Source organism: Microcaecilia unicolor, chromosome 6 (assembly GCF_901765095.1).
Source record: "Microcaecilia unicolor chromosome 6, aMicUni1.1, whole genome shotgun sequence".
NCBI classification, from domain to species: domain Eukaryota; kingdom Metazoa; phylum Chordata; class Amphibia; order Gymnophiona; family Siphonopidae; genus Microcaecilia; species Microcaecilia unicolor.
Window position 1 is genome coordinate 345,462,787 of NC_044036.1, and position 19,713 is coordinate 345,482,499.

Below are 19,713 nucleotides of genomic sequence, written 5' to 3' on the forward strand. Positions count from 1 at the left end.
ATACCAGGAGACTGTGTGAAAAGGAAGACCAGAGTCCATCCTGGTATACCTTCTAATTCACCAAGTGTCCCACAGTTTTCGCCAACATTGATCGGTACAATAATTAAACATGATAAACAGGCATTGCTCTTTGCTAAGACTTACCCCCCAACTTACCATGTTGATTGATGCATCCCTTGTCCCTTACCCTGCCTAGTTCACGCTGTTAGTTTCTCCCCCCCCACCCCCTATTTGCTTCTTTTATGCTTGCCTAAGCTTTTAACTTTGTACTCTTATTTAATTCTCTGTAAGCCACATTGCGCCTGCATGAGTGGGAAAATGTGGGATATAAGTAACCCATAAATAAATAAATTGTGGAGTATAATACCACTTTTAACTTGACGGCGCAAAGTGGATTACATTATTAGACAAAAATCCCATCTGGATCAAATACACAAATCAATAAATTCATTCATTCTTAAAATCTTCAACATATACCATTCAAAATAGTTACTATAAAACAGAATGCTGTAGGGAAAATAGATGGCATTTCTAAAGCCTTTCAAAAGGATCTGTAAGGTGTAATCAAGCGAATGTTTACAGGTAAATTTATTCTAGTTCCCTGTATTGTTTTAAAATTACCTTTCAGTATTCTTACTGTGAAATCACTGGTGCAGTGTTCTGGTCTTGTAAAGTGTTGGCCCACATTTTGACACCCAACAAACAGGACTTAATAAGGATCTGGGTTTTCTAACCCATTATAAACCATAAAGCTGTATTTCTCTGTTTATTACCCTCCATCCTGTTAGAATATCAATGAAATGCTTTGATGTCCCCATGCATACCCCCACTCTGTCAGACTGTCAAAGTAATGCTTTGATGTTTCTCTTATATATATATATATATACTATCTGCTACCACATTTTGCTTATTTCCGATCTGAGGAAGAAGGACAACCTTCGAAAGCTAATCAAGAAATGTATTAAGTTATGTCCAATAAAAAAAGGTATCTTATTTTCTTTTCCTTGTTTTATTTTGTTTGATTTCTATTGATAACCTTCTAGCTCCCTGAAATGTAAATCAGTGCTCCCTTACAGTCTTCAGCCACGTATGCTTTACAGATGGAATTATGAAGTAAGTGTTTGGAAGCAAAAGTAAATCCCCTACCATTTCTGAATTTGTGCCATATATACTCTGTATGGCCACTTTAAATTGAATACAGAATTCTTAACCAGTGTAAATTTAAAAGAAGACTGAGCTCACCCAGTTTAAAAAGTAATCTGGCTGATGTGTTCTGCAATAACTGAAGCCTCCTCAGTTGTTGTTTACTTTGCTGCAATATAAGGAATTGCAATAATCCAACAATGGCGTAAGAATCGCCTGAGCTATAGTTCAAAATCCACCAGGACTTGAGCTCTCATTGCTCTCAATTTCCGTAAGTGAAAAAAATGTCCAGAATTAAACCTAGTACTCTTAACTTGATGTCTTAAATTTTAGAGAAGTATCTGATGAAAGAACTATTGGTTTTGAAGAGACGTTTTGTTGGTCTCCAAACCAGACTGACATTGTTTTTTGCATGTTACGTTTAAGAAAATTAGCTGAAACCAAATCCTCCACTATTCTTATAAAATATTTTAATAGTAAAAAAAAGTACCTTCCAAAGAATTTTGTACAGGACATAAGACAAAAATATCAGGATATAATGAGAATGTATTTAGATACTGAAGATATCCCCCAAGGTGATTTATATAAACATTAAAAGTCGAGGTGACAGCGGAGATTTCCGGGGAACTTCATACTTTGGCCTCCATCCTGCTGATACCGAACCATTTCATAGCTACCCCCCCCCCCCAATTCCCATTCCACTCAGCCTAATGATCAAAGGCATCAAAAGCCACCAAAACTTCAAACCTTTTTTTTGCCTGCCTGTAGCTAAATGTCATTTTATCTCAGTTGTAAGCGTTGGCTCTGTACTATGCTGTGAATGAAATCCATGCTGAGAAGAAAGCAAATGTATGGATTCTTCCAGATGTAATGAAAATTGGTGATTAACCACAGATTCTAAGACTTTCGCTATCCTGCTTGAGTGAGATCTCCTTCCGTATTTTTGGGAATGGGGGCAAGAACAATAGAAGCAGTTTCATTTGGATAAATACCCTCTAGCAACACATTTATAAATACAGTAAGCCAACCTAAGATCTGAATAGGGATAAGAGTTTAAAAAAAAAAAAAGGAAAGACATATCTAAAGGGTGTCTTTTTTTTGCTACCCTTCTTAAAATGTTTTCAATTACAGTACAGGAAACAGGAGTAAAATTGTTCCAAGATCTTATCTTCTGATATACCAATTGTCAAATCAATGTATCAGTCAGTATTGGATCAGTGTCAGTACTGTTTGATAAAAAATGTCTTCTGAATGTTATTAACCTTTATTCTGAAAATAATTTGCAAGCCTATATGCAGAAGGTTGTATTAATTTAGAAATATTCTTCTACCTCCACAAGTTAATTCATAAGTTCCTGGCAAGATCCCTAAACAGTACAATAGATTTTATGCTGCTTATCGTAGAATAAAAAAATACAAAAAAATGGCTACACTTAATCTCAAAAAGACTTTGTATAACTACACAATATAGGTCAGATTAAGATCTATTGCAGTAGAAAACTAGTAGGCTGCAGAGATTATCTCATAGTTTCTCAACGTCCATATATACCATTTGTTGGTCTGGTTCTAGGGACTATGTATGTTTCTAATCATTGATAGCCTCCAGCCAACCAGTAGTACAAAAAGTACTCATGTACATATACAAACTTAAATCAAAATATGTACTACTGGTCAAACGAATATTTCAAAAATTCAACATTATTGCAAAAAACGCAAGTAATGCACTAAAGGTACTTAGCTTGCGGGCTCCAGGTTCTATCTTATTGTTTTCTGAAGCTGGAGTTTCCCGAATTCCATCATAGCTTGGTAAAGTTTAACTGGCAACTCCGATACCGTAGTGCGCCCGACAGGACCCTGTTTCGCGGTCTCTGGCTTTGTCAAGGGCATAAATCAAGTATTATCAGCTGAAATCGAATAAAGCAGTGGATTTTCTCCAAGTCCATCTTAATGGCTTATGGACTTTTAGGAAGCTATCCAAACCTTTTTTAAACCCTGCTAAGCTAGCTGCTTTACCACATTCTCTGGTAAAGAATTCCAGAACATAATTACACGTTGAGTGAAAAGTACTTTCTTCAATTTCTTTTAAATTTGCTACTTTGTAGCTTCATTGTGTGCCCCCTAGTCCTAATATTTTTGGAAAGAGTAAACTAGCAATTCACATCTACCCATTCCACTCATTATTTTATAGACTTCTGTCATATCTCCCCTTTAGCCATCTTTTCTCCAAGCGGAACAGCCCTAGCCGCTTTAGCCTTTCCTCATAGGAAAGTCGTCTCATCCCCTTTATCGTTTTAGTCGCCCTTCTCTGTACCGTTTCTAATTCTAACCTAGTAGCTAGTGCAATGGACTTTGATCCTTGGGAACTGAGTTCAATTCCCACTGCAGGTCCTTGTGACTCTGGGCAAGTCACTTAACCCTCCATTGCCCCTGGTACAAAAATAAGTACCTGAATATATGTAAACCGCTTTGAATGTAGTTGCAAAACCCTCAAAGGTGGTATATCAAGTCCCATTTCCCTTTCCCTTTCCACTATATCATTTTTGAGAAGCAGTGACCAGAATTGCACACAGTATTTGAGGTGCGGTCGCACCACGGAACAATACAAAGGCATTATAACATCCTCATTTTTGTTTTCCATTCTTTTCCTAATAATACTTAAGTCTATTTGCTTTTTTAGCTGCCACCGCACACTGAAGGTTTCAACGTATCTTCCTGGTCAGCGACTTCTAATGTGGAACCTTGCATGACGTAACTATAGTTTGGGTTCCTCTTTCCCACATGCATCATTTTGCACTTGATCACATTAGTCAACACCACAAAGTTATTTAAAGTTGTTAAATTGCAAGAGGAAAAAAAAGCAGCGGTCCCAGCACACACCCCTGGGGGACCCCACTATCTACCTTTCTCCATTGAGAATACTGGCCATTTAACCCTACTCTCTGTTTTCTATCTTTTAACCAGTTCGTAGGATACTACCTCCTATCCCATGACTCTCCAATTTCCTCTGGAGTCTTTCATGAAGTACTTTGCCTTTTGAAAATCCAGATACACAATATCAACCAGCTGACCTTTATCTACATGTTTGTTCACCACTTCAAAGAAATGTAGTAGATTGGTGAAACAAGATTTCCCTTCACTAAATCCATGTTGGCTTTGTCTCATTAATCCTTTTGAATATACTCTGTAATTTTGTTCTTTATAATAGTCTCTACCCTTTTGCCCAGCACTGATAATCGGGCTCACAGGTCTATAGTTTCCCAGACCTATTACTAACAGTAGTTCTGCAAGTTTATTTTTCAACTCTATCTGTACTACGGGATAAATACCATCTGGTCCAGGCGAATTGCTACTCTTCAATTGCGCCATTACATCTTCCAGGTTTATAGAGATTTCATTCAGTTTCTCTGACTCAACAGCTTTGAATACTATTTCTGGCACTGGCATATCTTCCTCAGTGAAGACAGAAGCAAAGAATTCATTTAATCTCTCCACTATGACTTTGTCTTCTCTCAGTGCTCCTTTTACCCCTCGGTCATCTAGTGGTCCAACTGATTCTCTTGCAGGCTTCTTGCTTTTAATATACCTAAAAAACATTTTTATTATGTGTTTTTGTCTCCAGCATTGTCTCCTCAGCATTCAAAACCAACCCACAAAGTTCTCGAATCACTGCTTCGCAATTACTAAATATGTCAGGGATTCCATTAAATCGCAGATTATTGCGGCACGACCTGTTCTCCAGGTCCTCCACCTGCTCCCTGAGTTGTAGTTCCCGCGTATCCTCATTCACCTCTTTACGCAACTTCCCCATGTCCTGCTTAACAGTTTCCATTCCCTCCTCCATCTCCCCAACACACGTTCCCAAATCACGAATTTCATAAGCACATAAGTATTGCCATACTGGGAAAGCCATACTGGGAAAGACCAAAGGTCCATCGAGCCCAGCATCCTGTTTCCAACAGTGGCCAATCCAGGTCACAAATACCCGGCAAGATCCCAAAAATGTACAAAACATTTTATACTGCTTATCCCAGAAATAGTGGATTTTCCCCCAAGTCCATTTAATAACGGTCTATGGACTTTTCCTTTAGGAAGCCGTCCAAACCTTTTTTTAAATTCCGCTAAGCTAACCACCTTTACCACATTCTCTGGCAACAAATTACAGAGTTTAATTACACATTGAGTAGTGAAAAATTTTCTCAGATTCGTTTTAAATTTACTACATTGTAGCTTCATCGCATGCCCCCTAGTCCTAGTATTTTTGGAAAGCGTGAACAGACGCTTCACATCTACCCGTTCAACTCCACTCATCATTTTATAGACCTCTATCATATCTCCCCTCAGCCACCTTTCTCCAAGCTGAAGAGCCCTAGCCGCTTGAGCCTTTCCTCATAGGGAAGTCATCCCATCCCCTTTATCATTTTCATCCTAATTTCTTGCAGGGCAGTTTGTATATCCTTTCAGACCCCTGCCAGTTAGGCCTTCAGGTCTTGAAACCAAGCCACTATATCCATTTTTTGCGGTTTTGCCATTCTCGGGGCCCTCCTCAGTGTGCTGCTCCCCGACCACCTCCGGACTCACTGCCATCTTTGTTCCACTCCTTTCTGGCCCCGCGGCCGCCGTCGGCGTTTTCTTGCCTTGCTCTGCCGAAAAATGGAATCTCACCAGTCCCTTCTTTGGTGGCATTCCTCAGGGACCTGTCCACTTCGATTCACACTTCAGGATACCGCTCAATTCTATGGAATTAGCTCACACTAAACCATGCCCCGATGGAGCTCCACCTTTAAGCTGCCATCTCTGTCTCATCCACGAATTTAGAGTGCAGAGCTCTGCCTGTCTCTTGGGCCTGGAGCAGGGAACACTACTGAAAATGCTACCCTAGAGGTTCTGGATTTGAGCTTTCTACCTTAGAGCTTAAATTTGACTTCCAGAACCTCCATCCCACATTTTCCTGTCATTGGTATCCTCCTGCTCGGCACTATCTAAAATCCTATCTAGGTGATGCATGAGGTCCATTACCTTCACACCAGGCAGAAAAGTGACCAGGCGATCCTCATGTCCACCTGCCACCCAGCTATCTACATGCCTAATAATTGAATCACCAACTACAACAGCCATCCTAATCCTTCCCTCCTGGGCAGAAGCTCCTGGAGACACATCCTCGGTGTGAGATGATATTGCATTGCCTGGTGTGCTGGTCCTAGCTACATGATTACTTCCAGCTTCACCAGGGTTATGCTGTCCTTTTAGAAGACCTCCCTTTTCCAAGGCAGCGCAAGGGCTGCCAGATTGGAGGTGGGACTTCTAGAACGTTTCCGTAAGCCTCCTCCTATGTGCCTCTCTGTCTCCCTCAGCTCTTCCAAGTCTGGTACTCTAGCCTCAAGAGAACGGACTCATTCTCTGAGAGCTAGGAGCTCTTTGCATCGAGCACACACATATAGCCTCTCACCAACTGAGAGATAATCATTCATGTGATACTCAATGCAAAAGACTGGATAGCACCCTTCTTGCTGCTGGACTGCTGTCTGCATGTTAGTGTTATAGAATTGTTTAAAATTTCTTGAGGAACTAGGGATATCAGATGAATATAAAGAGCCTTAAGATTATATGGTATAATATGTAATCTATTTCATGTTTCTTTCTCAGAAACCAATTGTAATAAAAACTCTCCTTGTCCTAATTAGAATAATCTCTCTATATAAAAGGCAACCCAACGTTCTATGAAGCCTCCAGCCGGAAGTGTGAAGGGGGCGAGATATCCGGTTTCCCTATGAGTGTCTGCCCCGCCCTCTCTGTAACACAGTCAGTGAAGGAAAACAGCAGAGCACGAAATCAAATCCCTGGCTCTGTAACAGTGAAGGACTCAGAGGGGGGAGGGGAGAGAGGCCAGAGGGCAGGGACACACACACTCCCACATGCACACAAGAAAACATTGCTAGCCCCCCCCCGTTTCATTTGCATCAGAAACGGGGCTTTTTTACTAGTTGACTATAAATGAAAAGTTGTTAGGGATGGGTGGGAGCTGGGGAGGGTGGGGGTGGGAATGAGGACTGAGCTAGACCCTGCTGTGCTTCTGAGGTCTATCTGTTAATGCTGTGGCAGAAAATTCAACTTTTAAAACTATGGGGAAAATGCTATGGAGACTAGTTAATACAATTTACTACTTTATTTTTTAATTCTGTGTTTATCGACAACCTACAGTTTCCTCTTTTAAACCCAATCTTTAAGTTACCAAGCACAGAGCAAAATAATGTTACGAGAAATGTCCTCTTCTCTAAGAACTTCTCAGAAAGGAAGTTGAGTGGGACATTTCCTTTCTGTATAGTTTGGATTCTAAGGAGGCTGCTTCAAACAAACCTTTTGAAGCTAACCCAGTAATCAGATTGCCCTTAGAAACTTTTGCAAATATTACTCACACCTTAACACCTAATTCAGGTCAGTAGCAGTGCTACCTCACCAGCAGGCAAACTCAAATGCTTAAACAATTTTCCACTGCTTAAATTCTAAAGAAATATCGAGATCTGTTCCCATTTATTAGTTTAATACACAATGGAGATATCGCAGAGCAATAACGCCTTATAAAGATGAGTTATACTTCCTCTCATGGCCTTCTGAAGAAGTGTTTCTACCAACTCAAGTTCTCCTTTAGCCCTAAGGAGAATAAAAATCTTGCAGCTGCCAATAGTGAAACTTCATAGTATCAGAGAGCCCATATTCTTCTTGTAAATCAGAAAAGGGCAGCATTTCATCCTCCTCCCATATCTGACCCAAAGTGCAAAGCCTCTTTATAATTTATAATCGGTAGAAACCACAGAGCATGACGAATGGCCATTTGCAAATAGTAATGCCCATTTGGGAAAAATGTCTCTATCAATGTATACCACGGACAAAGAGGGGAAGCAATGCTAGATGGAACTGCTGTAAGCAATTTCAGAAGATCCCTCTTAGGGAGCCAAACCATTACTAAGTGGCTTATGGCTTAGCCATGCTCGTTCCAGACAGACCCAAGCTTTAGTTGAGCGAGAGCCATTCAGTGAAAATACGTAATTTAGTAGCTCAAAAATAGTTTAAAATTTTGAACTCCCATACCCCCTCTCTTTTTTTTTTTTTTTTTTTAAGCTTGATACAAAACTGATCTGTGGACCTTCGAAAAATGCTTTTTCCAGATATAAGCAAATGTTTTCCTTTGCAGTTTTATAAAAAGATATTTCAAGTATGGAAGCGCTATAAACAGGTACAATAGCTTGGGCAAAAGCATTATTTTTAATAGCATGGACCCATCCAATCCAAGAGAGATTAAGACCCTCCCAGTGGTCAAGTTCTGAAAAACGTTCCTTCATTTTAGAAGGGAAATTGGCATCATAGAGACCACCTAGGGTATGTGTAATAAGCGCCTCAAGACCTTCCTTTTTGGCAGAGCATATGCCATGAGCCCTACAGGAGCCACACCCTTTTAGCCCGCAGCTCACTCTGTGCTGACTTATCACCTACCCTCCCTTCCTTTTCCTCATCAGTTCTTTCTCTCTCCCACCTGTGACCTTGTCTACCATACTTTGTACTATTGATATTGTTTGCTTATTAACTACTGTACACATTGAGCCTGCCCATGGGCTGGAATATTGTAGGATATAAATGTCATAAATAATCCTCAAATACTGAATATGATGAACAGGCCAATGAAAGGGAAATTGTTGCGGCAAAGGGGCAATGCCAGACTGAGAAACTGAAATATTGAGTATTTCCAATTTCTGCATATTGACTTTAAAGCCTGAGACCTAGGCATAGGAGTGGAACAGAGCCAAGACGCACGAGGTCCAGTCAGGGTAAGCAAAATATTGTCCGCGAATAATTTCTTCTGCTGTTCAGAACCCTGAATGCACCCCCCCACGCACACACACGCAGTCCAGCATGTGCCTATTTGGACCGCACCAAAGGCTCTTACCACAATAGAAAAAAGCAGTGGTGACCATCCCTGCAGTGTGCCTCTATGAAACCCCAAAATAGGCATGCAAGTTTCATTGTTCACCTTAGCCTGATAAATGATGTGTAAGGTGTTTTTGGATATTATCGAACGTCTGTCTCCCCTGAACAAATCCTGCCTGATCTTCATGAATAATTTTAGGCAGAATCCCCTACAAATAAGTGACCATAATTTTTGTAAACAACTTACCTGTATTTAATAATGAGATTGGTCTATAAGACTCACAGAACAGAGGATCCTTGCCAGGCTTTGGGAGAACTGAGATTAAAGCTAACTTCCAGGAATACGGTAGCTCCTGGAGCTCCATCAACCTATTAAAAATACGAAGCAACACAGGTGCTAAAATCTTGCCAAAGCATTTATAAAATTGATTGGGGAACCCATTGGAACCTGGGACTTTTCCCAATGGAAGATCTTTGATATCTGTCCCAATCTCCTCCAGAGTAATTGGACTTGACAAAGCCACCATCTCAGCAGGCGAGAGATAAGGTAAAGGTGTCAAGTCCAAATCCGTAGGCATGATGTCAGGCTTGTAAAAGTGGGAATAAAAATTGCAAATTTTCTGTTTTCAGTTGGCAGTTTGCATTTTACTCAGCACAGTTTTAGATCGCAACATAGTACTGAGACACTGTTACTAACTTTGATAGCAGTGTTTGATGCTATTGATCGTCTCTAAAATTATTGTATAGACTTAGCGAATTGGGAGTAACCAGTGCTATATTGAGGAAAAATTTGTCTCTCCCACTATTCCGGAGTCCCGACCAAGATTTCTGAGATGTTTAGTTGCTGCAAAGTAATGGGCCAAACGACTGTCACCTTGAATGGTACTTCCTGTATATCTCTTGTCTTTAGGTGAGAGGTCTACACGTTTGCTCATCTGGTTAGTGTTACGTTATAAGGTGGTTGTGTGTGTTCTGAGTTTATCCTTACTGCTTGTCTGTCTAAATACTGAGGAGCTGAACTAGATGCCAGGAGAGAGATGTCTCAGCTCAGTTTTCAGTTCTCCACCTGCTGGTTGATGGACACAGCTATCCCACAGGTTCTGGAATAGTGGGAAGGACTAAAGGAAAGAATTAACAGGTAAGACCTAATTTCTCCTTACTGGCAGTCCAATGTATATTTGACAGCCTGGTTTACTAACACAATTTACTGTTGCCATTTAGTGCATTGATAGGCTTACTAAACCAAGGTTTCCCTTATTAGCCATGTAGGCTTGGGAAGGCCAATGCTTGTCAGGGTATGAACAATAAAGAATGGATCTAGTCCTTGTAGTTGACAAGCCTACCCCTCTCCTTTGAGTTCACTGCTATTGGCAAAGTCCTTCTTGCTCTACTGAATTCTTGCAATAACACTGCTTTCCATAGGTTGACTGTAGTACTGTAGTAGGCCTTGGCTGAGTTGCATCTCATTTGTGTGTGAGCAGGTGGTACTGAGAGTGCAATTTCCTGATCGCTACGTCCTCCAGGGATTCTTCCGTCCAAATGAAACTGGTAAGATATTATGAGGTGATAATATATATTGCAACCTGTTTTGCACAGTGAGATAGCCTCATGAACAGAGATACAAGACTGCAGTGTGCCTGGATGTATTCGTTTGTGGATATTTGTTGTAAGCTGATGCAAAGATATTTAGGTGCTATAGGCAAACCTTCTATTCTTGCTGTCCCCACCCCCACCCCCATTGCAGCTGTTTACCTCTTCCCTAACATTGTTAATTAAACTAAAGGATCCTGATCATCCCAACAGCACCCCCTCCCAGAAAAATCCTGTAAAAATGTATAATTGGGGGTAAGAAAACAAGAAGGCAACAGGTCTACAAGATCCACCACCCTGGAACAGGAGACGAGGTCTGCTCTTTTCTTCTGTTCCAAAATTCACAATTGGACATCATTTTTCTAAACATTGATGAGATTTAAATGAAATGAAAGTTTATTCACTATTCTCCTTAAGCAGGCATATATGTTCATCACGAGGTCAGTGTCCCAAAGCTCCTTCCTGGGTAAATGGGCTGTTTGAGAATTAAAAAAAGAAAAAGAAATGTACATCATCAATAGTAACTCACAACAATATTAAAGAAAATGTGGAAAAACCTATTTTTAAAAGGTGTAAAAAATATATAATTTATAGCCTTGATTTAACTATTAATTCATTCCCAAGCATATACCCTTCTTTCTTCCCTCTTATTTCTTGGTAACAAGCAAAAACGCCCGTTTCGGAACAAATGAAACTGGCCCTAGGAAGGCTGTCGTCTAAGCGTTTTCTCTTCTCTCTGCCCTCCCATCCCATCTCATCTATGTCCAGCGATTCTCCTCTCCCCTCCCCTTCCCTCCATACCTCAGCTTGTGTCGGTGGCAGGCTCGCATCACCTCCTTTCTTCCCTTGCCTTCTCTCTGTGTCCTGCCCTCCTCTGACCTCATTTCGTCTTTCCGCGAGGGCAGGACACAGAAGAATGCTGGAGGCGAGCTGACATAAGCTCGTTAGCATATGGTTACAAACCCAGCCATCCATCCAGGGAGGCAGATTGACCAATTATTATATAGAGATAGATGAATCATTCTGAATACATCTTAAATACAGGCTCATTCAAAGTAGTCTTGTATGTTGAAGCAGTTGCTGCTTCATCTGATGGTAAAATGGGGTGCCTTTCATCATTGCCCAATATATATTATATACAAAAACTCATGTTCAAAAATGTCAAAATGTACTTACCTTGCAAAAGAGAAAAGCTTCCTTCTGAGGAATGTAGTCCTGTAAATTCCATAGTGACCATAATCCAGTGATCTTCAACTTTTTTCCATGGACATTCAGCTGTATATAAATAAGATTTACCTTCAGAAATTAGTGGACACAGAAAACAATCCACATAGAGAAAGCCTATCCCTGCTACAGTGGACTTGCTGGGTGGATTTTAGGGACCACATAAAAGCAAGGAATTGCAGGGAATTTGCAATATAAATAATCATTTTCCTTAGTGAATATCTATCCTTGAAGTAATGTTGGTTCTATCTCAATCTCATTGTTGGAACCTTTGTCTGTGTGAATTGCTTTCTGGGATGAAGAGTTTTTTAAAAGCAGTTACATCATGTTTATAAGATCTACCTTCGGAAATTAGGAGTCGTAGAAAATGATCTACTTAGACAGGCCCATCTCTTCCATAGTGATAGGCTTGTTATTGGAACTTTTATCTATGTGGATTGGTTTCTGCAAGTTCTAGTTTCTGAAGGTAAATCGGATATGAGTTTCAAAAGAGCAGTTGAAATCTTGCATGTAATATCTAACATAATGTTTGAGAAGTTATAGCTGTGCGAAGTCTGTATACATTGAATGCTTAATATCTTAGTTTTCAGAATTTTGACAGTAAAACCAATATGTGATCAGAGAATTATGCAGACTGGATTGAACTATGTGAGAAGAACTGTCCATTGAGTAGTTAAGTGCACTTTTGTTATGCAAAATAGATATTTTTTGATAATTTTTTTTTTGGACAGGAGTTTGTGTGTGCAAAATATATACAGTGGAGCAGGGATGAAAGCCACCCTATTTTACCATCAGATGAAGCAGTGACTGCTTCAACATATAAGATTTTCAATGAGCCCAGTCTTCTATCTCAAAAATATTGAAAATGTATTCAGAATGATTCATCGATCACTAATAAATGAGAGGGAAGATAAATGCATAAATCAAGGCTATAAATATCAGGGTTTTTAAAAAAACTTGTTGATGAGTGAGTGACACTTTTATTTTTTCCTATTATTTGGAAATGACCCGTCACCCCTGTGGGGAATGTTTGCATTGAGGATTGATTCTGCTTTCATTGCAGCTGCTTTTTAATGTCAAGCTGTCGAGTTTGCCTAATAGCTACTCTGAAACAATTTAATTTTTCATCAGATATAACAAGATTTCCAACACAAAAAACATTTAAGAAGAAAACAAAGAACCCCCTCCTTACCCTCTCCCTCTGTACCCAAAATATACCCACCTCTTCCAGAAAAAAACAAAACAAAAGGTAAACCACTGGTAGCCTGGTTTCGTATGGCCCATGGCGGCAAAATGAAAATAAATTCAACAAATGAGGAGAGTGGAAAGCTAACCCTACCCCCTTCTCTTTAAAGTGCCCTGAACTGATCCTGCTACTGGGCAGCTGTGATATTAAGAGGCTTCCTCCACCTGGTTGGTTATAAGGAATTCAAAATGACTCCTCCCCATAGAAGACATTTGCTGAATATAGCCATCCCAAACCTGCAAAAAGTGCTTCTTACGTTTAGACAATCTTTGTACCTCCTGCACCTCCCAGACATGGAGTTGTGTTCAATTCCTCCATTTCCAGAATGTAGGAGGAACATCATCAACCCATGATTACAAAATGCATTTTTGTACCACATCTTGGGCATTGAGTTCTTCCTCTTATTATTCTCTCTGCATGTGCCTGTCTCATCCAATAAAAGTTGTTCCAGAGAGCCAATTGTCATGTATTGAAGGATAGAGGACGTACATTGAGAGGTCAAATGCCAAAATTGCCTGTTCTGCTGATAAACCCAAAAAGAACAAAACGGTGTTCTCCTCTCTTCAGACGTTTAAAACATAATGGGGACAAAACTCTAGTTTGCCTAATGGTTAAGCTGGGGAAGTTTCCAAACGTGGTAGAGTAAGCAAGCATTGCTATAAGACTGGGATATGCGGGGTGTGATCCTGATCTCTTACATTGCTGCTAATGCTTGTCTCAGCATTTGTAATATGCTGGAGAGGCTCCTGAGTCTTCTGGTTGTCTACTTGTCATATCAGGCTTGCTGTACAGCCTGCTTAGGGTGTTCTACAGTTCTTTGTAAACGTCTTCACATCCTTGTGCATGTTCCCTATTCTGCTGTGTTAAACAGTTTAAAATGAGTTAAAGTAGGAGTGTTTTTTTTACTGATATACACAATATTTTCAAGAGTGTGACTGTGCATGGAGTCGTATTTGGGGAAAATGACACGTTTGTTGGAATGAGGGGTTGCAGGGTCTGTGCATATGGCCCAACTTGAATGATAACCTGTCTGTGTATAAATGGTAAACTATTGGTGGCCAGCCTCTGTGGTCTCTGTATCCTTCAGATGTTCTTATTGCCTGATTTATTCACAGTTCACATGCTGAAAGAATTTGTAAGAAGTCATCTGGCTGATGCAGATCTACCATTTTATCTGTGTAAGTAGAACAAAACCTGCTCTGACAGTTGTCTTCCTGCCACTCTTCTTCTTGCAATTTTACTGCGATTCTGAGCCCGCACGCTTGCTGTAAGTAAAATGGGGCCAATGCAGAAAATCTTGGCGTAGTGCTGCATGCAGATGTCTGTGCGACTTCTAACATGAGCATAATACCGCAGCATGCAGAAGGTTAAATATATTCAAATTTTGTGTGTGTAAAACTTGGGGGTGGGGGGAGTGTGTGCTGGACACTTTTGCACAAAGTTTTCATGGTAAGCTCAGCTTCATTGTGCCCATGTCTAAAGAAAAATGGAAGTGGTAGTGCATGTTAGTGCCTGTTCTTTTGCACGTAAGTGAGCCTTGCAAAAACTTCTCATATCTAGGCACAGAAGAACAGGCACCAATATGTGCTTTTACTTTTGGTTTGTTTTTTTTTCTCTGATCTGTGCATATGATGGTTACCTTTCCATCTGCCTTTGAAACTGGCAGGCACTGCCTTCTGGTTGCAAAAGAGGACAAAATTGGCAGTTAAATCTCAAACTGGCATGAAATACTCTCTCTGGTCACATCTAAAAAAAAATGTTGGAGTTAGATGGGAATGAGTGGGAAGTGGTATAAATAGCAGTGGTCATGAGGCTGCAGTGAGGAATTATACTGGCCATTGTTAGGGATTGAAATGGTTGGACATTGTTCTGCGATATGTAAGGATATGCATTTGCTGCTTTATATTGAATAACTGGGATGAGATCCCTAAAACCAGATGTGCAGGAGATAAATTTAATTTCACAGTGGCAAACATGAAAGGTATATGGCAGAATTGGAGTGAGTAGATTTTGAGCTTGTGATGTTTCACATTCCTTTTAATGAGAGATGCTATGCAGATTTTTTAAATTATTTTTTACGTAAGACTGGTGTGTGCATAACTCTAGCTTGGTGCGGTCCTGATTAGGAAATACTACAAAATCTGGCAAAAGATCTCACATAGCCTATAGTAAATCTGCCATACTATAACAGCAGTGCCAAAATTCACAACACTAACCTTTCCTATGAAAACATAGCACTGCAAATATAACTAACTCTGTGCCCTGGAACACCAGTACACCTATTACTGGAGGAGCAGAACAAGTGACACTTTGGTCACGCGTTCAAAATAAAACAAGAAACCTTAAATAGGAAATGGAAATAATACAAAAATTGAACTGGGAACCACTGCAATCCTGGAAAAATAGAGAAATGCTTTTCTTTATATACTGAACAAAATACAAAGACACTACAGATGCATATATGTGAAAGCTAACATAGTCTAATTAGTTCAATACTTTAGTTGTCTGGGCATTTTATTTTTTTCCAATCACGTTGCTTCCAGTCTCACTCTGTCTTCAACTTGCTTTCAGAAGACATTCTAAGACTAAAATTACAGAACACATAGATAAACATGGTTTAATGGGACACAGTCAGCATAGATTCAAAGGGAAGTCTTGCCTCACCAGTTTGCTTCTTTTCTTTGACATTACGAATAAACATGTGGCTAAAGGTGAGCCGGTTGATGTAGTGTGTCTAGAAATTCAGAAAGCTTTTGATAAAGTTCCTCATGAAAGACTCCTGAGTAAATTAGAGTCATGGGATAGGACGCAAGGTTCTGGTGTGGATTAGGAATTGGTTATTGGACAGAAAACAGAGGGTAGGATTAAATGGTCATTTTTCTCAATGGAGGAGGGTGAATAGTGGAGTGCTGCAGGGATCAGTACTGCAACCAGTGCTGTTTAACATATTTATAAATGATATGGAAATCAGAACGCTGAGTGAGGTGATTAAATTTGCAGATGACACAAAACTATTCAAGGTTGTTAAAATACACGTGGACTGTGAAAAATTGCAGAAAGACCTTATGAAATTGGAAGACTGGGCATCCAAAGGGCAGATTAAATTTAATATAGACAAATGCAAAGTGATGCACATTGGGAAGAATAATCTGAATCATAGTTACCTGATGCTAGGTTCCACCTTGGGGTTCAGCACCCAAAAAAAAGATCTAGGTGTCGTCATAGACAATACACTGAAATCTGTTGTCCAGTGTGTGGTGGTGGCCAAAAAAGCAAACAGGAATTATTAGCCGACTCGCTGTGCCGTGTTTCTTGTGAGTACATGGCTTGCTTAGTGGGTCATTCTGGTCACCTGCTTTGTCACTACAGAAAGGCTCCACTGGGCTTAGTAAGCACTAGAGGAGATATTTTGTTGAGGTTGCCAAATCCCATCATTCTTTTCTGTGTCTACATGAGAGAGTCTGTAGAGGTAGGTGGTGTGTGTTATGACTCAAAATGAGGAGCTGATTCACTTAAAACAGCTTTGGGAAAATAAATGTGCAGCGTCTCCTCTTTTTTTTTTTTTTTTGTATTTTGTAAAGTTCAAGAGGAAACGTAGTTGTCTCGTCTTGTGGTATTACATTGCAAGCAGACATGTAGTTCAGTCTCACCTGCATATTTCTATTTCCCTTATTTAGTTAAGGTTTGTTCATATTTTGCTTGTAACAAAACTCTAAAACTTAATTGCACAACACACTGGACATAGAGGCAGATGCAGCAACCAAACGTAAAAAAATCAAAATCGTTAAAGTCCCTAACGATTTTTAAAAAACGAAGAATGCACCAAAAAAAAAAGTCACACATGCTCAGATCGGTATTCAAACGTACAATGTATCAAAGAATCACAATACACATCGGTAATTGGCCCCTAAATCATGCGCAGAGCAGCCAAGCGTTTTGCTGGCTGCTCTGCGCATGCTGCAAACGTAAAAACAAAAAAAAAAAGCCACAACACATACACGTGGCTACCCGGTCAGCAAAATCCAAAAACAAAGGATCGGGAGGGGGCAAGGGCGCTCATCAGGAGCGTCCTGTATGGACGGCCTTGCCGCTCCCCCCCCCCCCCCCGAAAAAGCAAAATGCTAGCTGGCTGCCCCGGTCCCCCTCCCTTCCTGTGTTCTGCAGAGCTAACTCCGCCTCCCGTCATTCTTTCGCACCGTGCCCCGCCCCCGCTGCCCCCCCCTGAGGTCGACTACGCCACTCCCCCCCTCCATCGAGACCCCCCTCCCTATTAACGACCCGAGCAGCGCCTCTCACCTCTTTCAGAAGCGCTGCACGGGCAGGAAGATCTATTGTGTTGGTTGTAGAGTCTCCATGACGTCTCTTCTTCCCTGGCCCAGGCCCCGCCTCCTTCTGACGTAGGTTACTTACGTCAGAAGGAGGCGGGGCCTAGGCCAGGGAAGAAGAGACGTCATGGAGACTCTACAACCAACACAATAGATCTTCCTGCCCGTGCAGCGCTTCTGAAAGAGGTGAGAGGCGCTGCTCGGGTCGTTAATAGGGAGGGGGGGTCTCGGTGGAGGGGGGGAGCGGCGTAGTCGACCTCAGGGGGGGCAGCGGGGGCGGGGCACGGGGCGAAAGAATGACGGGAGGCGGAGTTAGCTCTGCAGAACACAGGAACAGGAAGGGAGGGGGACCGGGGCAGCTAGCATTTTGCTTTTTCGGGGGGGGGGGGGGGGGAGCGGCGTTAAGTGGGGAGCAGCGGGGGGGGGGGGGCAAGGCCGTCCATACAGGACGCTCCTGATGAGCGCCCTTGCCCCCTCCCGATCCTTTTTTTATTTTTTTTATTTGATGTGTTTTCTGACGTCTTTGGACCAATCACAGCTCTTTTAGCTCTGCTAATGCGCTGGGATTGGCTCAAAGTTTGTTTATTTTTTCACTTAATGATTTTTCCTGGCACAGAGCTGTCCTAACGAGAGGTCCAGACCTCTCGTTAGATTTCCTGCCTTTTTCCTGCGTAAAGGCAATCGGAAAAGGTTAGTGCATGTCGTTTCAATGGGGTTTTCACACTAATTGCTCATCTCCATTCCGTTTTCGTTAGCTGCTGGCTTCCTCGGTAAAAGCCCTTTGATGCATGCAACGGATCAAATTTTCCTCGTTGGAGGGTCATTAAAGGCTCATTTAGCTTTAGTGCATCTGCCTCATAGTGCTGTTGGTGGTAATTTTTTGAGACAGTCCGTAATCAAAAAAACAAACAAACTCCAAAACCAAAACAAAAGAGCTGTATAAGGGCTGCTTTTCAGGCCGTTATATGTGCTCCATTGCTGAAAAACTGACTATGGTGTCGGTCAGAATGTCCTTATGGATCCCAATTGTGAAAATCAATTGATGTTCAAAGTAGTAAATTTCGCACTTAGCTATCAGCTGAGTCCAATACAGCTTCCTTAAGGTTTATGAATCGGGTCAGATGAGTCCTTGTTTTGAAACCTTCTTCAGGGACCTGTTTGCTCTGTCTAGCCGACAGCTGTTAAGTGTTGAGAAGGTGTAGCTAAAGATTTCTTCTCTAATTTTTTTTTTTCATTGGACAGTTTCTGTGATTGAAGTAGAACATAAATATTGACATATTGAGATAGACCAAAGGTCCATCAAGCCCAGCATCCTGTTTCCAACAGTGGCCAATCCAGGTTACAAATACCTTGCAAGATCCCAACACAGTGCAATACATTTTATGCTGCTTATCCTAGAAATTAGTAGATTTTCCCCCCAAGTCCATTTTAATAATGGCTTATGGGCATTTCTTTTAGGAAGCTATCCAAACCTTTTTTTTTTTTTTTTTTTTTTAAATCCCCGCTAAGCTAACTGCTTTTACTACATTCTCTGGCAACAAATTCGAGGTTAATTACACATTGAGTGAAGTATTTTCTCCGATTAGTTTTAAATTTACTACTTTGTAACTTCATTGCGTGCCCCCTAGTCCTAATATTTTTGGAAAGAGTAAACAAGCGATCCACGTCTACCCTTTCCACTCCGCTCGTTTTATAGACCTCTATCATATCTCCCCTCAGCCATCTTTTCTCCAAATGGAAGAGCCCTAGCCGCTTATAGCCTTCCCTTGTACAGAATTCATCCCATCCCCTTTATCGTTTTCGCACCCTTCTCTGTACCTTTTCTAATTCCAGTATATCTTTTTTGAGATGCAGTGACCATAATTGTACACAATATTTGAGGTGGCCGCATCATGGAGCGATACAAAGGCATTATAACATCCTCATTTTCATTTTCCATTCCTTTGACGGCAGAAAAAGACCTGCACGGTCCATCCAGTCTGCCCAACAAGATAAACTCATATGTGCTACTTTTTATGTATACCTTACCTTGATTTGTATCTGTCATTTTCAGGGCACAGACCGTAGAAGTCTGCCCAGCACTAGCCCCGCCTCCGCCACCCAATCTCGGCTAAGCTTCTGAGGATCCCTTCCTGCCGAACAGGATTCCTTTATGTTTATCCCACGCATGTTTGAAGTCTGTTACCGTTTTCATCCCCACCACCTGCTTTCTTAGCTGTCACCACACACTGAGCAGAGGGTTTCAATGTATCATCAATGACACCTA

At 41.0% G+C, this 19,713-nt stretch overlaps 2 protein-coding genes across 3 annotated transcripts in view; one reads left to right on the forward strand and one right to left on the reverse strand.

The window, feature by feature from the left end:
• The window catches only part of ASPSCR1 (ASPSCR1 tether for SLC2A4, UBX domain containing), a 141,639-nt gene that overhangs the window by 77,324 nt on the left and 44,602 nt on the right, over nucleotides 1–19,713 (forward strand). For both annotated transcript variants that reach the window (XM_030205175.1, XM_030205176.1), the window contains exons 10-11: nucleotides 10,544–10,610; nucleotides 14,238–14,300. In XM_030205175.1, coding sequence (XP_030061035.1) covers nucleotides 10,544–10,610; nucleotides 14,238–14,300 — 130 coding nt within the window. The remainder of the gene's footprint in view (nucleotides 1–10,543; nucleotides 10,611–14,237; nucleotides 14,301–19,713) is intronic.
• Nucleotides 10,902–19,713, reverse strand: part of CENPX (centromere protein X) — a 71,070-nt gene continuing 62,258 nt past the window's right edge. The window contains exon 5 of the mRNA XM_030205178.1: nucleotides 10,902–11,127. Coding sequence (XP_030061038.1) covers nucleotides 11,086–11,127 — 42 coding nt within the window. The 3' untranslated portion in view covers nucleotides 10,902–11,085. The remainder of the gene's footprint in view (nucleotides 11,128–19,713) is intronic.